This window comes from Artemia sp. Qi Xiang Cuo, chromosome 11 (genome assembly GCF_049724085.1).
Source record: "Artemia sp. Qi Xiang Cuo chromosome 11, ASM4972408v1, whole genome shotgun sequence".
Taxonomy (NCBI): Eukaryota; Metazoa; Arthropoda; class Branchiopoda; order Anostraca; family Artemiidae; genus Artemia; species Artemia sp. Qi Xiang Cuo.
The window spans coordinates 71,300,976-71,320,917 of record NC_142804.1 but is presented as its reverse complement, the minus strand read 5'-3'; the positions used below and the strand labels follow the sequence as shown (position 1 = coordinate 71,320,917).

The window sequence follows — 19,942 nt, the reverse complement described above, 5'->3', positions numbered from 1 at the left end:
TTAACCATACAAAGGAGCTTCTGTGCAATTTACTCTTTCATGATTTCTTTGCTATAGAATATCTGTTGTAATTTTTGAAGTTTTAAATTTCCATATGAGTATTTGTTGATTTTTATCTTTTTTCTGCTGTGTTTTGGTCTTCTTGAGTTATAATCAATCGATCAATCAACGGTAAATAATCGAGGCGTGCGTTCTGAAAATCAGATCATTTGCCACTCTTCTTCTAGTTTGGGTTGACAATATCCCAATCTCTAATTTGTTCTTTTTTTCTCATAATGAATTCGTAAGCTTCTTCTTGGGACAATGTAGTTTTCCTTCTTTTTTTTATTTTACTTTTTCGTTGACAAATATTTCTGTTAGGAAAACCAATATATTCAGAAAACAGTCGTATCGTTACTTTATAATCTTTTTAAAAGCTTTGCATGAAAGCCCTCCTTTTAAATTTCAGGATTCACTTTAACACTAAGTTTTTATAGAAGCCTTAGCATTGCATCACGTCTTTATTTATGAGCCAATGTTGTAGTATTCTTCTTCACTAATATATTCTTCAATAATTATATTCTTGACTTCGCTAAACATACTATATTTTGCTATGAGTCTATTATTTAACGACAATCAATTACATCTCATTTGGTCTCATTTAACTGATATTCTTAAAAACAACAAAAAAACTGTTTTGTCAAGAAAAGTCAATAGTGATATTTGAAACAATGAGGAGTAGTCTTTAATAGGTCAAACCCAAACCACCGGTAAATAATTGATAAATAAATAAATAAATAAAGAATGGCTAGATAAAGCATAAAGAAAGAAAAACGAGCAAAAATAGGGTTTTTAAAGGCCAAATGAAAATACTGAAAAAACACAACAAAGCGAATATTTCGAGAGTAAAAACGCCTCTCTTCTTCAGCGCTAAACAAAATAATGTATCCAAGGAAAATGCCGAAGAAAAAAAAAAAAAAAAAAAACAAACGCGGAAAGTCAATGTGAAAAGAACCAAAAAACCAAAGAAAAAACCAAAAACTTAAAAGATGAATAAAATTCAATAAAAGTCAAAAATTATAACAATTAAAACCAAATACTTAAAAACCATAAAAGCGAGTTATTCGCCAATATCCGTGATTTGTACAAAATCCAAAAAAAGTATGAACTGCCATCGACGGATACTAGCGAACAACTGAGGAATAAATGAAAAGAAAACAATTCATTCACTCAAAAACAAGACGAACCAGATAAAGAAATTTTAGATAAAGAATGGAAAAAAAAGAATGGATTAATGAGACCAAGGATTAATAGAAACTAAACTTTATAATAAGGAAAACCTATAAAGAACAAACATCATCACAAGCAAGAGTTAGACTACTGCTCTTTTAAATCCCGTTAAAGATTAGACTATCATTTATGCTGTACAGAAAACCATAAGTATTTCTTTATCATGACATTTAAAAAGAGAATAATACCATTCAAGCTTCCAGAACATAAGAACAAACAATTTTTTTTGAACGAGCACATGTGTGAAAATCAATTATTGTGTGAAATGTGTGAAAATGTACGAAATGTGTGAAATTACACTATGTTAAATGAAAAGTAAGATTCGAACAATCTGTTGATTAAAATTGAGAGAAAAAGAGAAAGGCACATGAATAGCGAAAAAGGAATATAGACAAAAAGGGGGGTGGGGTAAGAGATAAAGACAATAAGATGGAGAACAAAACTGACAGAGAGAGAGAGAGAGAGAGAGAAAAAGGAAGACAGAGAGTGAAATAGCTAACTGTTATAACTGGCTCAATTTTCGTCTTTTTCTTTTTGCCACATTTTCGTCTTACTTTGCAATAAATAAAGAAGTGAACTTGCAAACTTACAATCTATTAAGTTTCTTCAAGGATCTAAAAATACCTTTTGGTAGGCTTTCGATTTTGTTGAAATGCAAATATCTAAAAAAAAAAAAATAATCAGAAAGGTTTCAAGAACAGCCCAACCTCCAGCTTTCACTGTTTGCATGTAAGGGTTTGTCGATATTAAGTTTCTTCTTATCGTTTTCAGATTGCTAACGTAACCTAACAAAATAAAACGAGATAAATATATAGAGAAACGGGAACTGGTATAATATCTTAAACAAGGACAGCGGATTTTTTTTTTACTAACAACCCACCACATCACCAAGTCACCTGAGGCCAACACAGCAACACACGTTCCTCCATCCCAATCTATTCAAAGCCTCCCTTTTTACACCCTCACAAGACGTTCCCATTTCCTTTAATTCTTTCTTTATGACATCCTCCCTCCCAAGACGAAGGACGATCTACTTTCCGTTTAGCCCTAGACAGTTAGCCGAAAAGGACAATGTTCGGCAATCTGTCATCCTTCATCCGCAAAACGTGCCCTAGTTATCTCAACCTTTCTTTCATTATAGCCTTAGAAAGTAGGATTGAACCACATTTTTCGTACAGCCTACTTTTTTAAATACGGTCAGTCAGCCGGGTACCCGGAAAAGTCCTTAGGCAATTTCTCTGGAAAACATCTAGCAAATCTTCATCCACTTTTTGGAGCGCCCATGGTTGAGAGCCATATTTGACCACTGTCATCACTGTAGCTTCCAATATTGTAATATTGGTGTGCAGATTAATCTTCATATTCTTCCAAGCTTTTTTTTAACTGTGAAAAACCTTGAGCCTTTTTTAACCCTGAGCCTTGGCTATTCTACTTTCAACATGTTCACTGCTTCAACCGTCTTTACTAATAATACTACCAAGGTAAGTGAAGTTGCCCACCTGATCAATCGTTTCGTTATCCATTGTCGCCTTTTCATCTTCACTCATTCCAAGCCTTAGTGACTTACTCTTCTTAACATTTATTTTCAAACCTATTCTAACACCCTGAACTCGCAAAACCTCTAAAAATACATTGATTTTGCTGACACTTTCGTCAAGGATGCTTACTGCTACTATTACTACTAAAAACGCACCAAAGTACCAAGCTACCTGAGGCGAACACAGCTAAGCACACTCCTCCTCCATCCCAATCTATTCAAATCTTGCTTTTTTACACCTGCCCACAACGTTCCCATGTCCATTAAATCTCTCTTTATGACGCCATCCCACCCCAGACGGGGACGACCTGCTTTCCGTTTAGCCTTAGATGATTGGCCAAAAAGAACAATCTTCGGCAATCTGTCATCCTTTTTCCGCACAACGTGCCCTAACCACCTCAAGCTTTCTTTTATTGTAGCCCTAGAGAGCGGTCTTGAACCACATTTTTCGTATAGCCTATTGTTTGAAATACGGTCAGTCAGCCGGGTACCCAGAACAATCCTTAAGCAATTTCTCTGGAAAACATCTAGCAAATCTTCATCCGCTTTTCCGAGCGCCCATGCTTCAGAGCCATACTTGACCACTGTCATCACTGTAGCTTCTAATATTCTAGTCTTGGTTTGCAGACTTATCTTCCTATTCTTCCAGACATTTTTAGCTGTGAAAAAACACCCTGAGCCTTGGCTATTCTACTTTTAATATCTTCACTGCTCCCACCATCTTTACCAATAATGCTACCCAGGTAATTGAAGCCGCCCATCTGATCAATCTTTTCATTAACCAACGTCACCTTTTCATCTTCACATATTCCTAGTCTTAGTAAATTAGTCTTCCTAATAATTATTTTCTAACCTATTCTAGCACCCTGAACTCGCAAAACCTCTAAAACTCCATTCATTTTGCTCACACTTTCATCTAGGATGCTTAAATCATCAGCATAATCCAAGTTAAGGAGATTTTTTCCTCCCCATTTGATTCCGTGGTCTCCAATTTCCTTTCCTGCGCTCCTTAAAACAAAGTCCATCAAAATAATTCATATAAACGGGGATAGAACACGACTCTGATTAAATCCTGATTTAATACAAAAACCAGCAGCTAATCTCATTTCCTACCTTAACCGCAGCAGTGTTATTCTCGTACATAGCACTTATCACTTTAATGTATTTGTCTGGTATACCATACAAGGATAAAACCTTTACTAAAGCTCTTCTATCAACAGACTCGAACACTTGCTCATAATATATAAAACTGAGGACCAAAGGTGTTTGAACACTCAGGCACTTCTCAATTATAAGCCTAAGAGTGAAAATTTGGTCGACACATCCTCTACCTTTTCTAACATTGCACTGCTCTTCTCTTAAAACTTTGTCTACGGCATCTCTCAGTCTAAAAAGTATCATATTACTAAGTAACTTACTACCTACAGAGACCAGACTAATGCCTCGATAATTACCACACTCTCTTTTATCACCTTTCTTATAAAGTGGCTTAATTAAGGTTTTCCTAAAATCGTTAGGTACTTCCCCTTTTTCAAAAAACATATTCAAAATCTTCAGTAACGTGTTTCTAACCTCAGAGCCACCATATTTAAGAAACTCATTTACCACCCTATCAGCACTTGGAGCCTTATTATTCTTTAATCCTTTTAGTACTGTTGCTAATTCCTCCTCACGAAACAAATCTTCCTTCACATCCAAGGTATCACAAACTTTTTTATTTTCCTCTATATTTCTTCCTGCAACTCTATCTCGGTTAAGCAAGTTCTCAAAACGTTCGGCCCATTCTCTTTAGTTTTCTCCTTATCGCTAATTGCGACCCCATTCCTATCTTTAACTGGGACAAGTCTGGATTGACTACTCCCTCTCAATTTTATTAACGTGCCAGTACAGTATTTTTCTTTTATGCCGCCTAGCTGCTTCTTCCGAGTCCTCAGCAATTTTATCCATGACCTCCACTTCACACTTCCTTAGTTCATATTTTAATGCTTTCTCTACTCTTTCTATATTCCTTTTGTTTTCATATGATCTAACACTCAGATAATTCTTGTACAAGTCCTTTCTCTTTTCTATTAAACATAAAGCTTTTTCACTAGTATTCTTAGCTGCAGTTCTAGCTTTCTTCCCTAATACACCTTCAGCAACTTCACAATTTATTTTTCTAAAACTATTCCAACCATCTTCCACATTATCAAATTTTAAACTCTGAAGTTTAGTATTCAACTGTTCCTGGAAAGTTTCTCTCAAATTCTCATCCTGGAGTCTACCAACAGCATAACTTCCCGGGGGGTCAAGGATGCTTAAATCATCAGCATAATCTAGGTCCAGGAGAGTTTTCCCTCCCCATTTGATTCCGTGGTCTCCCATTGCCTTTCCTGTGCTCCTTAAGGCAAAGTCAATCAAAATGATCCATATAAAGGGGGATAGAACACAACCCTGCTTTACTCCTGACTTAATACAAAACTAGCTGCTAGCAACAGTGTTATTCTAGTACATAGCACTAATCACTTTAATGTATTGGTCTGGTATACTGTTGGGACCTTTGGCCCCCTTTGTTTCAGAAAAATGCCTTTTTATAAATTTAACTTTATTTATCTTGAATATTTAAACCCCCAGGAAAGTTTTTATTACGATGTCTGAAGAATCCACTAATTAGCGAGTGGTTGAAAAGGCCGGTTCAGCGATGACTCATATAGAATAAATTTAGAGTTTGAAAAAGCTTCAAAGGATGCTGGGAGTTTGATTTGATTTAGCCATTCATCGCCTTTGGTCAGAGGTGCGCGCGCAAGCGTACGTCTTAAAGTGTATTGGTTAATTGTAAGATTTTTGCCTTTAGTTTCGTTTTGAGTTCTTATGCAGCGTGAAGTGAATACAGTAAGATTTTTTCTTATACTATATACTCTTTTAATTTTTCAGCTTACGTTAAGTCTCAAGAGAGTTAGAAATCTTATCGGTGACCATTGGCTTTAAATGTGGCCTGGTACTATTCGATCCCGCTAGTAGGTACGGAACCGGTAGAGCAACCGCGGATATCCCACTATTTTTGGCCGATGAGGAATTTCCCCCTTCAGTAAGTGGCTTAGCAACCCCTTTGCGCCATTTTTGCCTTAAAAGTGGTGACCCCGTACGTTAAACCTCTAATAAGTGGCACCAGCGGTACCCACACATCCAATAAGTGGTGCCAGCGGTACCCACACATCCAATAACTGGTGCCAGCGGTACTTACACTTCAATAAGTGGTGCCAAAGCAAGTTTGGTGATTTTGAAGTTGGTATTATTTATTTTATGTTTCTGTTTTGTGCTCTGACCCATGGCGTGATGGCGGTCATTTTTCTTTTTAATTTTTCTTCTATTTTATTTGATTTCACAAACTCGTCAATATTTCCTTGATTATGTGCTATAGCTCAATTCGTTCTTTTATAGGTTACTTTCTCCTCTTTATTATGGCAATTTTTAGAAAAAGGCTCCGAGAAATCATTTTTTACCAGATTATAATCATTTTGACTATCAAGCATTTCTTTTTTTCGATAGGGCGGCGCCGCCTCCCAATTTATTTTATGGGCCGGTCCACCTTCCCCCCTAGTCAGCGACGTTGTATATTTTCTTCTAAAAGTGTTTAATGTTTGGTAATTTTCATTTTCTCGCGATTGATTCTTACACAAATTATTATGGCTATCTGACAGCCTAGAAGTTAGTTGTGATAAAATCTCACTTTCTGGAATTAGATCTATCATGGTTCTTTTAAATTATTGGTGATGTCTTTCTTCTTTCTCTCTAGCTATTTTATCATTTTCCTTTTTTCGTTTTCAGGCTATTCTGTCGGCCTCTACCTTTCGGTCTCTGGCTGTTATATCAGCTTCTTCCATTCCTTCTCTGGCTGTCCTATCAGCCTTTTGTTGTCGTTCTCTGTCTACCCTCTCTTTCTCTCTTCTTGTCTCTCTCTCTTTCTTGTCTATCTTCTTCAATTTTTTCCATAAGGGCCTGATGAAGTATTTCATTGGCTTGCCTATCTTTTTCAATTTGATCTATCTCATCCTGGAATTTTTTCATATACTCTAGGTGCTTTCTTTCCACTACCTCTTCTCTTTGTTCCCTTTCCCTCCCCGCCTTGTCAACGAAGTAGCATGATTTTCAGTTTTAGCATTTATTGTGTAATAAATGTCTGATAATCTCTCACGCATTAACATTCCCTTACGGGCTTCACAACATTGGGCAAATAAGCAAATAAGATTACAACATTGTGTTATTATGGAGATAAGCACCAATGCCCGTCTGCTTGGGTAAGAATAGAAATTGCAAAGAAGGACGGTACGGTCCATAGAAAAATGATAAAAAAAAGGCTTAGTACCTATTCTAGCAGTGGATGTTTTAGTAGGAGGAGACTTTGGAGATATCGGAAATTGGAAATTCAGATTTCCAGAAAATGGAAAACTTGAGAACACTTTTAACGAGTATGAGACGCCGATAAATGGCTGCCAAAATGAAGCCCTGATTGCACCAGAGAAAAGTGAGACGAAATTTATTTTATGCGCTTTTCCTCGTAAGGTTCGAGAAATTTTACTACAATGTGAAAAACCAAATGTCGGAATTCAATCCCATTTGATAACAAAATATTTGTTTCTGCAGTAAAAGTTAAGAAAACTAAAAGAGAGAAAAGAGATATTAAACGGAGATACAATGAAGAAATGCAGTCAAAGATGGTGGACACTGGAGTCCAATTCAGATTTAACGATAATTTATTATTTTGCGCGAATGACAAAACTGAGGAAAGTAGAGATGAAAAGAGGAGTGTAAAAAAGAGAAAAAATCTTGAGATTCAGCCTGCAGCGGCGAAAAATAAAAAATTATCTGGGCTGTGCCTAGCTAAAATAAATAATAGGGAGGACAAAGAGGTCCAAGACCCACAAGGAAAATTGCAAAATTACAATAAAACGGAAAAACTTAGGAGGGAGGAAAAGACACATGACAAATTCTGAGAAACAGATAATTCTGACATAGAATTGACTTGTCAACAACGGGTTACGGAAAGATTGAAAGGTACTGAATTTTGGGTTGGATCGAAGAAATTTGGAAAGGAATCTGATATTGGTCGGATCAACTCAAAAGAGGGTTTGTTCCTTTATGACGGGGAGGAATCCCTTGGGGAAGATCCCCTGCGGGAAGACGTGAAAGATTGCCCTTTTCCTCGATGCATAACTGGCGGACAAGTTGTGATCCCTTTACTGAAGCCCTGTCTTTCAAGTCTTCAATATTATCTTCATCCCTCATTGCCGAGCATTATTCATTCAATTATTTTAGGGGACAAGACCCAGAAAACAGCGATTCAAGATTCGCTCAGATTCTTACTTCATTTTCCTGAACTCTTATCATTTTCACAGGCCTGTGTAGGTTCGGGCTTAGATTATTTGAAAATATGCCAAGGGGCAATTTGCTTTTTTATTGAGATGTGGGGTTGTTTCCATAGGTGGAAATTAAGAGGCTAGGGCAGCCAATTTTTCATGATGACTGGCATTATCGAAAGTGCCAGGAACTGATTCTCTGCTCCTCTCAAATGTAAATTCGTGAGAACAAGAAAGTATTTGTTTTTGATTGTGCCTTGCACAGTGAATTTCTACGAATCTTGGATTTTCGAGACCAAATGCGGATGTTAGACGATCTAGACCATGGTGGTTTCTACGGTAGAGACGTGGGGATGACGACGAATCCTGAGCCAAGCGGTGGAAATACAGGCATTGGTAGAAGAAAAGAAGAGAAGATAAGCAAATTTGATAATTTGGAAGTTGGTGTTATTTATTTTAGATTTGTGTTTTGTGCTTTGACCCATGGCGGGATGGCGGTCATTTTTCTTAGGAGAGAGGTGTTGGGACCTTTGGCCCCTTTTGTTTCAGAAAAATGCCTTTTTATAAATTTAACTTCATTTATGTTGAATATCTAAACCCCCAGAAAAGTTTTTATTACGATGTCTGAAGAATCCACTAATTAGGGAGCGGTTGAAAAAGCCAGTTGAGCGATGACTTATACAGCTTAAATTTAGAGTTTGAAAAAGCTTCAAAGGATGCCGGGAGTCTGATTTGACTCAGCCATTCATCGCCTTTGGTCAGAGTTGCGCACGCAAGCGCGCGTCTTAAAGTGTATTGGTTAATTGTAATATTTTTACATTTAGTTTCGTTTTGAGTTCTTATGCAACGTGAAGTGAATACAGTAAGATTTTTTCTTATACTATGTACTCTTTTAACTTTTCAGCCTAGGTCGAGTCTCAAGAGATAGGTAGAAATCTTATTGGTAACCCTTGGCTTTAATTGTGGCCCTGGAACTATTCCATCACGCTAGTAGGTACGGAACCGTTGGAGGAACCACAGAAACCCCACTATTTTGGGCCAACGAGGGATCTCCCCCTCCAGTAAGTGGCATAGCAACCCCTTTGCGCCATTTTGCCTTTAAAAGTGGTGACCCCGTACGTTAAACCTCTAATAAGTGGTGCCAGCGGTACCCACACATCCAATAAGTGGTGCCAGCGGTACCAAGACATCCAATAAGTGGTGCCAGTGGTACTTACACTTCAATAAGTGGTGCCAGCGGTACCCACACATCCAATATATACCATACAAGGATAAGACCTTTGCTAAAGCTCTTCTATCAACAGAATCAAACGCTTGCTCATAATCTATAAAACCGAGGACCAAAGGTGTTTGATAAATCAAGAACTTCTCAATTATTAACCGTGAAAGTTTTGTCGATACATCCTCTACCTTTTCAAAAACCGCACTGTTCTTCTTTTATAACTTTGTCGACAGCATCTCTCAATCTAAAAAGTGTCATATTACTAAGTAATTTCCTATCTATAGAGATCAGACTAATGCCTTAATAATTACCACACTTACTCTTTTCACCTTTCTTATACAGTGATTTAATTAAGGTTTTCCAAAAATGGTTAGGTACTTCCCCTTTTTCAAAATCACACTCATAATCTTCAGTAACTTATTTCTAACCTCAGAGCCACCATATTTAAGAAACTCATTTACCACGCTATCAGCACCTGGTGCCGTATTATTTTAAAATCCTCTTAGTATTGTCGCTAATTCTTCCTCACAAAACAAATCTTTCTTCACATCCAATGTATCACAAACTTTTTCATTTTCCTCTATATTTTCCTGTAACTCTTTTGGTTTAGCACATTCTCAAAATATTCTTCCCATCTCTCTTTCACTCTTTCCTTATCACTAATTGTGGCATTGCTCCTATCTTTAACAGGACAAGTCCGGACTGACTACTCCCTCTTTATTTATTAACATACCAGTAAAAGAATTTACTATTATGCCGTTCAGCTGCATCTTCCAGATCCTCGGCAGTTTTATCCATGGTCTTCATTTCACACCTCCTTAGTTCATATTCTGATGTATTCTCCACTTTCTTTACATTCCTTTTGTTTTTATATGATCTATCGCTCAGATAATTCTTGTAAAAGCCCGTTCTCCTCTCTATTAAATATAAAACTTTTTCTCTAATATTCCTACCTACAGTTCTAACTTTTTTGCCTAGGACACCATCAGAAACTTTACAAATCGTTTTTCAAAAATTATCCCAACAATCTTCTACATTGCCAAATTTTAAACTCTCAAGTCTAGTATTCAAATGTTCCTGGAAATTTTCTCTCAAATTATCATCCTGGAGTTTTAACTTCCCGGGAGGTAGTTACCCTTACGAAATTTCAGCTTTAAATTGACCCTAGGCACTACTGGATGGTGATCTTTACTTTTAACATCAATAACAGCACTCTTATATACACTAGTATCTTGTATTGATCCTGCCAGTCTTTGGTTTATTGTGACATAAACAACAAGGTTTGCAGTCTTACCATCACATGAATACCCATGTCAACTTATGGGCCATTTTATGACCAAACACCGTGTTGATTATAACTAGATTGTTATACCTACAAAATTACAAAAGTCTGTAGCCATTACTGTTTTATTTTCTTACACCAAATTTACCGAGGCTAGGATACCATCTATCTAAATTTCTACCGACCTGGACATTAAAATCTCCTATTAAAAACTTCATATTTCTACCTGGGACCCTGTCTATCGCTCCTGTAACTTTAAGTAAAATTTTCTGAGTCACTAGTATCTCCATCAGTCGGTTCTACAGGGACACATACTACTATAACTGATACCCTGAACCTTTTAGTCATAAAATGAGCAATTAATATTCTATTATTTATACCTTCCCAGACTAAACAAGACTAATAAGCTTCCTTATTCATCATGAGCCCTACTCCCTGTCTATGTACCCCATCCTTCCTGCCTGTATAAAATTTTTTATATCGCCTAATTTTATGTTTCCTATCCCTGGGATATAAGTTTACAGAACTCCTAGTAAGCCCAGTTCGAAACGTCTGAATTCGTCAGTCAAAATGGCGATGCGATAGTCATGTTTTAACGTCGTAGCATTCCCAGTTTCAATTTTCATGTTCTTTAAATGATTGAAATTATTTTAGCCTCAAGAAAAGCAATGATCCCAAAATACCAGTGCAGGACGGGGATCCCATATATTGTCAAGTCTACACCAAAGCACTTAAGCCGGCTTAGAACCGGACAGCAAGAAATCCCTGGGACCTCCAGTATAAAGAGGCATTGTGCAATCCTGGGCCCATCTTGGTCATAACATGGTTTTCAGCACTTGGCGATGCTCTTCTATAAACAAGAGTCTTAATCCTGCAAAAACAGCCTCAAGCCTATTACCTCTGACTCATTATATATTCATGCCTAAATATATTATGTTCCTATGGGGAGGCAGTCCATAGTAGGTAAATTAGCTAAAAGAGGTTTTTCAGCCCGAAAACGCCAGTCAAAACAGACCAAGCCCAGAAGAATTACCCATTATCTAGTATCCTGTCCGGGTAGGTAGAACAAATATCCAGATTGGTTACTCTAAAATTGTAGTCAATCGAGGCGAACATAATCGTATTGTCCTTGGAAAGCTTTATTCTATTTTTTCAGATCCTTCTGTTCTTTACCTTTCTGGGCTTTACCCTATTCTTAGGTATAGGGATTTTACTGATATTCAAGCGGCTTATTTCCGTTTTTTATATATCTTCTCTATCTTCCTCTTTGGTATAGTAATCGAAAAATGATAAATAAGTTTCACCTTCCGAATATTACTGAGAAGCTGACTGGTTTCCGCGAAAGGCTTTCGAAAACGGCGTATCGGCATTTGTCGCGTCACCATGGTTTGGTCCGTTTGTTTTATTAATTTTATTTATATAATGTTATTTTTGTGTAATTGTTATTGGTGATTTATGTTTTTATGTGATGTTGTTGTTGCTTTTCGTATTTGAATCATTTTTTTTTGTGTTTACTCTACTATTTATCAAGTGATGTCAGTGGGATACAAATAAATATTATTTATTATTATTATTATTAATCAGAATCCTGTGCTAATGCTGTGTCGTTTACTAGGTTATAATTTCCATGAGGGGCGCCACTCCTCAAGGGGATTTGGAGGTGACCACAAGGTCCCCAGTCTTGCATGCACACCAAAAGGGTCGAGGCCCCTTTTCAGAGGCCGTCGTCCGTAGATCTTAATTTTACGCCCTGCCGCAGTTGTCCTCCTATAGAGGATCCTCCCGCGATGGTGTTCTGCGTCACCATGCAATTAAACCCAATACTGGGAGAAGATTTGTAACTCACGGGACGTGTGGACACGCCGGTGAGCCCTGTTGATTGTACATCTGAGGTGCCTTCTTCCTCCTCCAACTGTGTTTTTAGCCCGGGCAAGGATGACCCAGTTTCTATTAAAGACCCCAGGGAGAAGGTTCCCCCTTGGTCTGTAGTAGTATTGGCCCTCTGCTTTCTATGACATGCCCTCCCAGTATTCCAATGACATGTTCTGTTTCTATGACATGCCCTCCCTGGATTCTATGACAGCCATGTGTTATTAATTTTCTAAGAGACGCAGGTGTTTACATTCGGTTGCTATGTAATATGGATGACGCAGTCTTGCTTCAGTATTTGACAAGAGGAAAGTAAGAGATTTAGGTGTTAAGGAATGTTTACATTCGGTTGATATATAATGTGGATGACGCAATCGTGCTTGACATGTTACATCACAGAGGGTGTTTTAGTAATTGGAATTGGAACTCATGCGTGACTTAGCGGATTTCTCGCAAAAAACTTAATGGCAGCACACATCTTACGTAATGAAAGAGCACATCTTATGCAATGACAGCGCACATCTTTTTAAGATTTGAGTTTTCGTCGAGACGTTCAACGCGTTTTTTTATTTTTCTTTTATGGAGTTTTTTTCCAAGGCGTTTCCTTTTTTAATTTCAAGGCGTTTCTTTTTTTCTTTCAAGGTTTTTTTCTTTAGATATAATGTAATGAGGAATGCTAATCAATGACACATTCCCACGTGAACAGTTTCTTCAGAGTCCGTGGGGGACCCCTCGCTTTTAACTGAGGAGGACACACACGCGGATTGTTACATAATACTTTTTTCCAGGACATTTCTCAAAGGATCATTATATTCAAATGCTTTTTGTCTTCATTAAGACTCAAATATCAATTTCCATCCAATAGAACAACGCCTCAGAAGCCAGGACCAGAGGGCTATTTCCAATACTCTGTTCTGGTTAATACATTCTAGAAATAGCATATTGCATGCAAGGAGAATTCCCCTGTTTCACTTACAAGAATGACGATTGTGTCTTTCCTACATCTGTGATAATTAACGCGCAGAGGGTAAAATCTATTTCTAGAAATTAGGGTTTCCAAGGCAAATGTGAAAATAGAGAAATTCTGAAAATAAGTTCTATATATGCAAAGTAATCGTCAAGCTATGTATTCACATTCGTTTTCTTAGAAGCTTTATAGCTATTTTAAGTTACTGCTTGCAAGTCAAATGTGTAATTAGAGAAATTCTGAAAATACAGCGTTTCTTGAGACAAGACTATGCAAATGGGAAAAACAAGACGTGAAAGACCTGACATAGGATGAAATATATAAAAAAAACATGCGTAAATTAAAGAAAGATGGGGATTCTAGCAGACAATTCCAGGGTGGGAAGTTTGCTAATAGAGGTGAATTTAAGCCAAATTAAGAGCCATTTCTGAAGGGTTTTTAATAAATATGCATCGTTCTTTATGATAGTTTTACGTTTGGTAGATTATTTGACTTGATTGTTGGCTCATGAAGTTCTTTTAATGAAGTTCTTTTATTTTCTGAAGTTTAATGAAGTTTAATGAAGTTCTTTTATTTTCTTTGAAAAATCAGGATTTTGTCTTAGGAAATAAACCTCCTAGAGTTTTAGTGTTTGACCTTGTTTTATATTGTTTTAATATTCAGTTTTAATGTTTTAATATATAATTTTAATAAACTGCAAATTTATGCTCTTGCCTTGGGATGGCCAGACTCGGGTTTTGAGTTTGACTCGGTTGTTTATTGTAATTTCTGTACGTTTTGGGTACCATTTATTTATCGATGCTGGTTCATGGTAGTTTTACGCTAAGTAGATTATTTGATTTGATCTTTGCTCATTTTGGTTTAATGGTGTTCTTTACGTTTCTTTGAAAAACTGGGGTTTTATCTTTGGACGCAAAACTTCTAGAGTTTTACAGTCTGACCTTCACTCTGTTTTAATATTCGGTAAACTGCAATTTTATGCTTTGGTCTTGGGAAGACCTAGAGCTTTTGAGCCCTACTCTTGTTAATTTCTGCTTGTTTTGAGTTTGACTCGGTTATTTATTGTAATTTCTGTTCGTTTTGGGTTCCATTTATTTATCGCTTTTGATTTGTGGTGTAGTTTAACGCTTGGTAGATGATTTGATTTTATTTTTTGCTCATTTTGGTTTAATGGTGTTCATGGTACTTTCCTTTGAAAACTGGGATTTTATGTTAGGACAAAAACATTCTAGGGTTTTAGAGTTTGACTATATTTTCACTTTGTTTTAATATTCAGTAAACTGCAAATTTATGCTCTGGCCTTGGGAAGGGATAGAGCTTTTGAGCCGTACTCTTGTTAATTTCTGCTCCATTTTAGTTTGACTCGGTTATTTATTGTAATATCTGTTCGTTTAGGGTTTCATTTATTTATTGATGCTGATTTGTGGTAGTTTTACGCTTGGTAGATTATTCGATTGGATTTTTGCTCATTTTGGTTTAACGGAGTTCTTTACTTTTCTTTGAAAAAACCGGGATTTTGTCTTAGGACGCAAACCTACTAGTGTTTTAGAGTCTGACCATAATTTCACTTTATTTTAATATTCAGTACTGACAATTTATTCTCTGACCTTGGGAAGGCAAAGAGCTTTTGAGCCCTACTCTTGTTAATTTCTGGGAAAACTTACAACTGAAGAGTAACTTTTCTTACTTTCTAAGTTTAAGTCAAAGTTTAACTTTTTTCTCTTCTCTGCAAAAAATTCAGAATTGATCTGAAACTTTTTTCTATTCTTTGGAAAAAGCTCGGAATCGAAATGTAATTTGTTTTTCTTCCTTGAGAAATTCAGAATTGTGGAGCTTTGTCTCTTCTCTGGAAAACAAAAAATCGGAATCGAAGTTTAACTTTTTCCCTTTTCTGAAAAAATCCAGAATTGAAGTATAACTTTTTCTTTCATCTATGGAAAATCCAGAACAAAAATTGAACTCTTTTCTCTTCATTGAGAAAATTCAGAATCGATGTGTAACTCTTTCTCATCTTTGAGAAAATTCAGAACTTAAGCGGAACTTTTCTTCTTTGAGGAAACTCAAAATCGAAGTGTAACTTTCCTTATCTTCTGCGGGAAAAATCAGAATCAAAGTTTAACTTTTTTTCTTTCTCTGAGAAAAAAAAATCCAGAACTGAGAACTTTTTTCTATTTTTGGAAAAACGCGGAATCAAGGTGTAGCTTTTTTCTCTTCCTTGAGAAAATTCAGAATTTAAGTAGAACAATTTCTCTTCTCTGGGAAAAATTAAGATCCAAGTATAACTTTTGCTCTTCTCTGGGAAAAATCCAGAACCGAAGTATAACTTTTTTCCTTTTATGGGAAAATTCAGAACAGAACTTGAATTTTTTTTCTCTTCTTGGAGAAAATTCAGAATCGAAGTGTAACTCTTTCTTATCTTTGAGAAAACTCAGAACTTAAGTGAAACTTTTTTTCTTCTTTGGGGAAACTCAGAAATGAAGTGTAAATTTCTTTTTCTTCTTTGGAAAAAATTCAGAATCGAAGTTTAACATTTTTATCTCTTCTTTGGAAAAAATTCAGAATCGAACACTAACATTTTTCCTCTTCTATGGAAAAATTCAGAAAACAACTTTAACTTTTTCTTCTTTAAAAAGTTCAGAACTGAAGTGAAACTTTTTATCTTGTTTGGTGAATCTCAGAACCGGAGTATATCTTTGAAAAAATTCAGAATCGAAGTGTAACTTTTTTTTTCTCTTCTATGCGGAAATCCAGAAGAGAACTTGAACTTTTCTTCACTTCTTTGAGAAAACTCTGAATTAGGTTAGGTTAAATTAAGTTAACTACGTTTAAGTTAGGATCATTTAGGTTAGGTTTAATCCCATACGAGTAAAAATTAACATGAATGCTGAAATCGAACCCAAAACGAACAGAAAGTACAATAAAGAAGAGCTTGGTTACTGCCCCCCACCCAACCTTATAAAGTCCGCTGCGTCATTTGAGCCCTACTGAAAACAAATACATATGCTCTATCGCATTCCTGAAAAAAAAGAAAAACAGGAAGAAAATATTATTTTGCAAAACAAATATTTTATTTTGGAATCAATTTCGGTGAATGATACTATCTAGGAATAAAATTGTAGTGTCTAATGCAATAACACTGTCAAAAAATAAAATGTGAGATTTTTAAGCCAATCTAAGTCAACATCATCTCTTAACAAGCCGAAAAAAGAGAAAAAGCGTGAACCCTTATTATGAAAAATACTATGTAAATATCGGCACTTAAAATGTTGTTACAAAGTCAATCGTAAAAAAGCTGTCTGAAAACTGAAAAGTTAGAGTTTCTAAATTATTTTTCATAAACAATATCCCTTAGCACGACTATAACAAAGAAAAAAGTCCAAAATGTTATTTTGGAAACTCCATTGACGAATGGCAGCATTTAAAATGTTGTAACAATGATATAATACCCGAAACTTCAAACACTTCAGTTTATACTTTATTTTCCTTATTTATCTTAGACTAAAGTGTTACTTATTTTGAATAAAACGTTATTTTGGAAACTATTGGTGATTTTCGGTGCTTTTTCTTTCTTTATTTTTTTTAGAAAGTCTTTGGCAGCAGTCTCAAAATTTGGCCAGCAGTCTAAAAATTTAAAACACTAGGACGTCTAAGTTACTTGGCATATCATGCCTAAACGCGACAAAAAAAAGAGAAAAAGGAAATAAAAGCCGAAAAAACTTATTTTGGGAACAACATTTTCACTGATTTATCAACATTCCAGTTTTGCAAAAGACGGTTTTGCATTAAAATTATCTCTTGCATAAAAAAATAATAAATAAGTAAAAACATGAGTAAAATATTATTATGGAAACTGTTGAAATTCGGTATTCAAATACTTTTTGTCATGTTCTTTGAGACAGACTGATTGTGCTATTCTTTCATCTACTTGTTATATATCCAATGTCAAACTGATAATTGTTAGAAATTACCAGCGTGAAACCGATATTCTGATGGATGATACAATGTGAAGTATTTTGGGAAAAAGTTCCTTTATTGTGTTGAGTTATTTTAGTATTTATTTTCGTCATTAGCTTCAATATCTTAAGACAGTATCAGATAATGATAAGTTTTATTGAGTTGATGTATCAAAAATATGATAAAAAGGACGAAAATAGTTTTCAATCAATAAAATTGTTAAAAACATGATCAATCCAACAAAAAAGAAACAAACAACTCAGCATTCAGTCCCATCTGAAAATTCAATTGTGTATTCTAACGTTATCGTATTAATCCCTGAGAAACTGGATAATTTAGAAATAAATTGAATAGGAGCAAATTTAATGTAAAATAATGAACTATCACCGATAAGTTGAAAAGAAAAGTTCAAAGTGAAAGAAAAAAATAAAACAACATACAACATATAAACCCAACAACAGCATTGGCTTACTGGAGGGAGGGAAGATACAAAAGTTTAAACTAGAGAGGGTGGGTAATTTTGTTAAATCTAACAACAGAAAGTTCTTCATTTTTGTCTAACGTTGGAGCAATTCAGATGGGGGAAAGGGAGAGTCACTTAAAAGACTAGGTGACAACGTCCAGTTCAAGATGGGGCATGATTTTTGCGAACTGATCTTTTGTGATAGAATTAAACGTACATTTTTTTTTTTTTTGAAAAAGCAGGCATAAATCAGTTGTTCTGTTCTCAAGAGTATGAGGTTAAAATCGGGGAGTAGGTTTGAGTAAGGTACTTAACCAGCTTTAAAACCAAGACAATAGAAGTAATAAAAGTAGCTGGACAGAGTTACTCGGGAGTAATGAAGAATTATGCATGGAACCTAACCTTAATAATTTGGCTCGTTATTGAAATTACTGGTTCAAAAACCCAAACAACCACTCAGTTGTAATATTTGTAAGTAAAAATAAATTACATAATCAATTTGATAATTTTATTATCAACATGCGTGAATACGGTCAAATGCGTTCAGTATTATTTATCTCACTTGAGGGCAAGTTTTTTCTCCTCCCTCTTAAAGGGGTATCAAAAGCTTATTTATTTAAATCCAATACAATGGTTGGTTAAAGTTAATATTGGTTATCTCTACAAACCAATTTAACCATAGTTGCTGCAATAAGCAGCAAATTATTTATGCAAATTTGTATTTTTCTGCTAAGGGGTTGAAGTACGGGATGTATAAGATGATCTTTTGTAATTTCTCAAACCATATGAAGAATACCCCCTCATGCATAAGCACATAAATTGGTTTTATGAGACCCAAAATTTTATTAGGACGCAGCTTAGTAATAAACATAAACTTTTATAGGAAAAATCATATGAATCCTGATATTTCTGGGGGAGGGCATAGACCCTAGGTCCCAGGGTAAGTATCTAATTACCCCTCTTAGTAATTGGGAATCAAAGATGTAACTTAGTTATTTTCTTGGAGAACCAACATTGAACTTCAAGGAGAGCAAAAACCTAAGCAAATTTTATTTTTATCCACTGTCTTTGCCTTTAATCTCTTATTTCAACATTATAGAAGGGCGCAACTTCCCTCAGTTAAAAAAAAAGAAATAACTGGTAGGCATGACGTAACCATTTGTTCTTTATATAATATACTGTATATATACTGTAGCCAAGGATGCAGCCAGGGGTTTGTTCTGGAAATGATCTTTTAGTCGTCCAGGAAGGATTTCGGAAAGCAGTTAAACACCAAAAAGCACAAAATGAACGAAACACTTCAAAAATATTGAGAGTTTGGGGTAGCGTTTAGGAAATGCAAGGGCTCAAAGCTCCCTTGGTGAATATCTTATTTCTTTGTCTGTTTATGGTCATTAAAGACTTTATTTATTGCTTTATTTTGGGGAACGAAAAGAAACTTGTATGGGATTGTTCACGATTTGGGAGTACGGCCCGATGGTATTAATTGCAGTTACGGTAAATTCCTAAATTCTATCTTGTTAATTCTTAAAATCTTAAAATCTCTTAACATTCTTAAAATCTCTTAAGGTACAAGACTCATTATTCCTAAAATTAAAAACTTGGTTGAACTACCTTAAATAGAGATCGATTAGATTAATAAAATAAGGAAAGGAATACTAATGTACATTTTTAACTTGCACTCTACCTTCCAAACTAAACAACAGAAACAAAAAATATAAGACAAAACTAAAAAAACGAAAGATGGACGCACCCACCACCTGGTTCCAAAAGTTTTCGATGATAAAAGATTTCCCCATTATTTTTCATAAGAAAAGCCCCTAAGAAACCTCGCCTTCGCACCTAATGGATACAGTATAATAGCGAAACAAGTTAAACAGAATAGAACTGCTTATAAGAGAAGGCTTAGTTTTCAAGAAAGTAAAGCATTCAACTTTGTATTAAGACAGTTTGGTTTCACATTAGGATAGACGCGCTCGATGAGAAATAAAAAAAAAGGATAAAAAAAATACACTAACATTACTTGCTTGGTTAGACCCTCAC

At 35.5% G+C, this 19,942-nt stretch overlaps 1 protein-coding gene across 1 annotated transcript in view; it reads right to left on the bottom strand.

Moving 5' to 3' along the window:
- Positions 1-19,942, bottom strand: part of LOC148947304 (putative oxidoreductase PXDNL) — a 178,797-nt gene that overhangs the window by 45,527 nt on the left and 113,328 nt on the right. Inside the window, exon 6 of the mRNA XM_089096563.1 lies at positions 1,860-1,931. Within this exon, the coding sequence (XP_088952689.1) occupies positions 1,860-1,931 (72 nt within the window). The remainder of the gene's footprint in view (positions 1-1,859; positions 1,932-19,942) is intronic.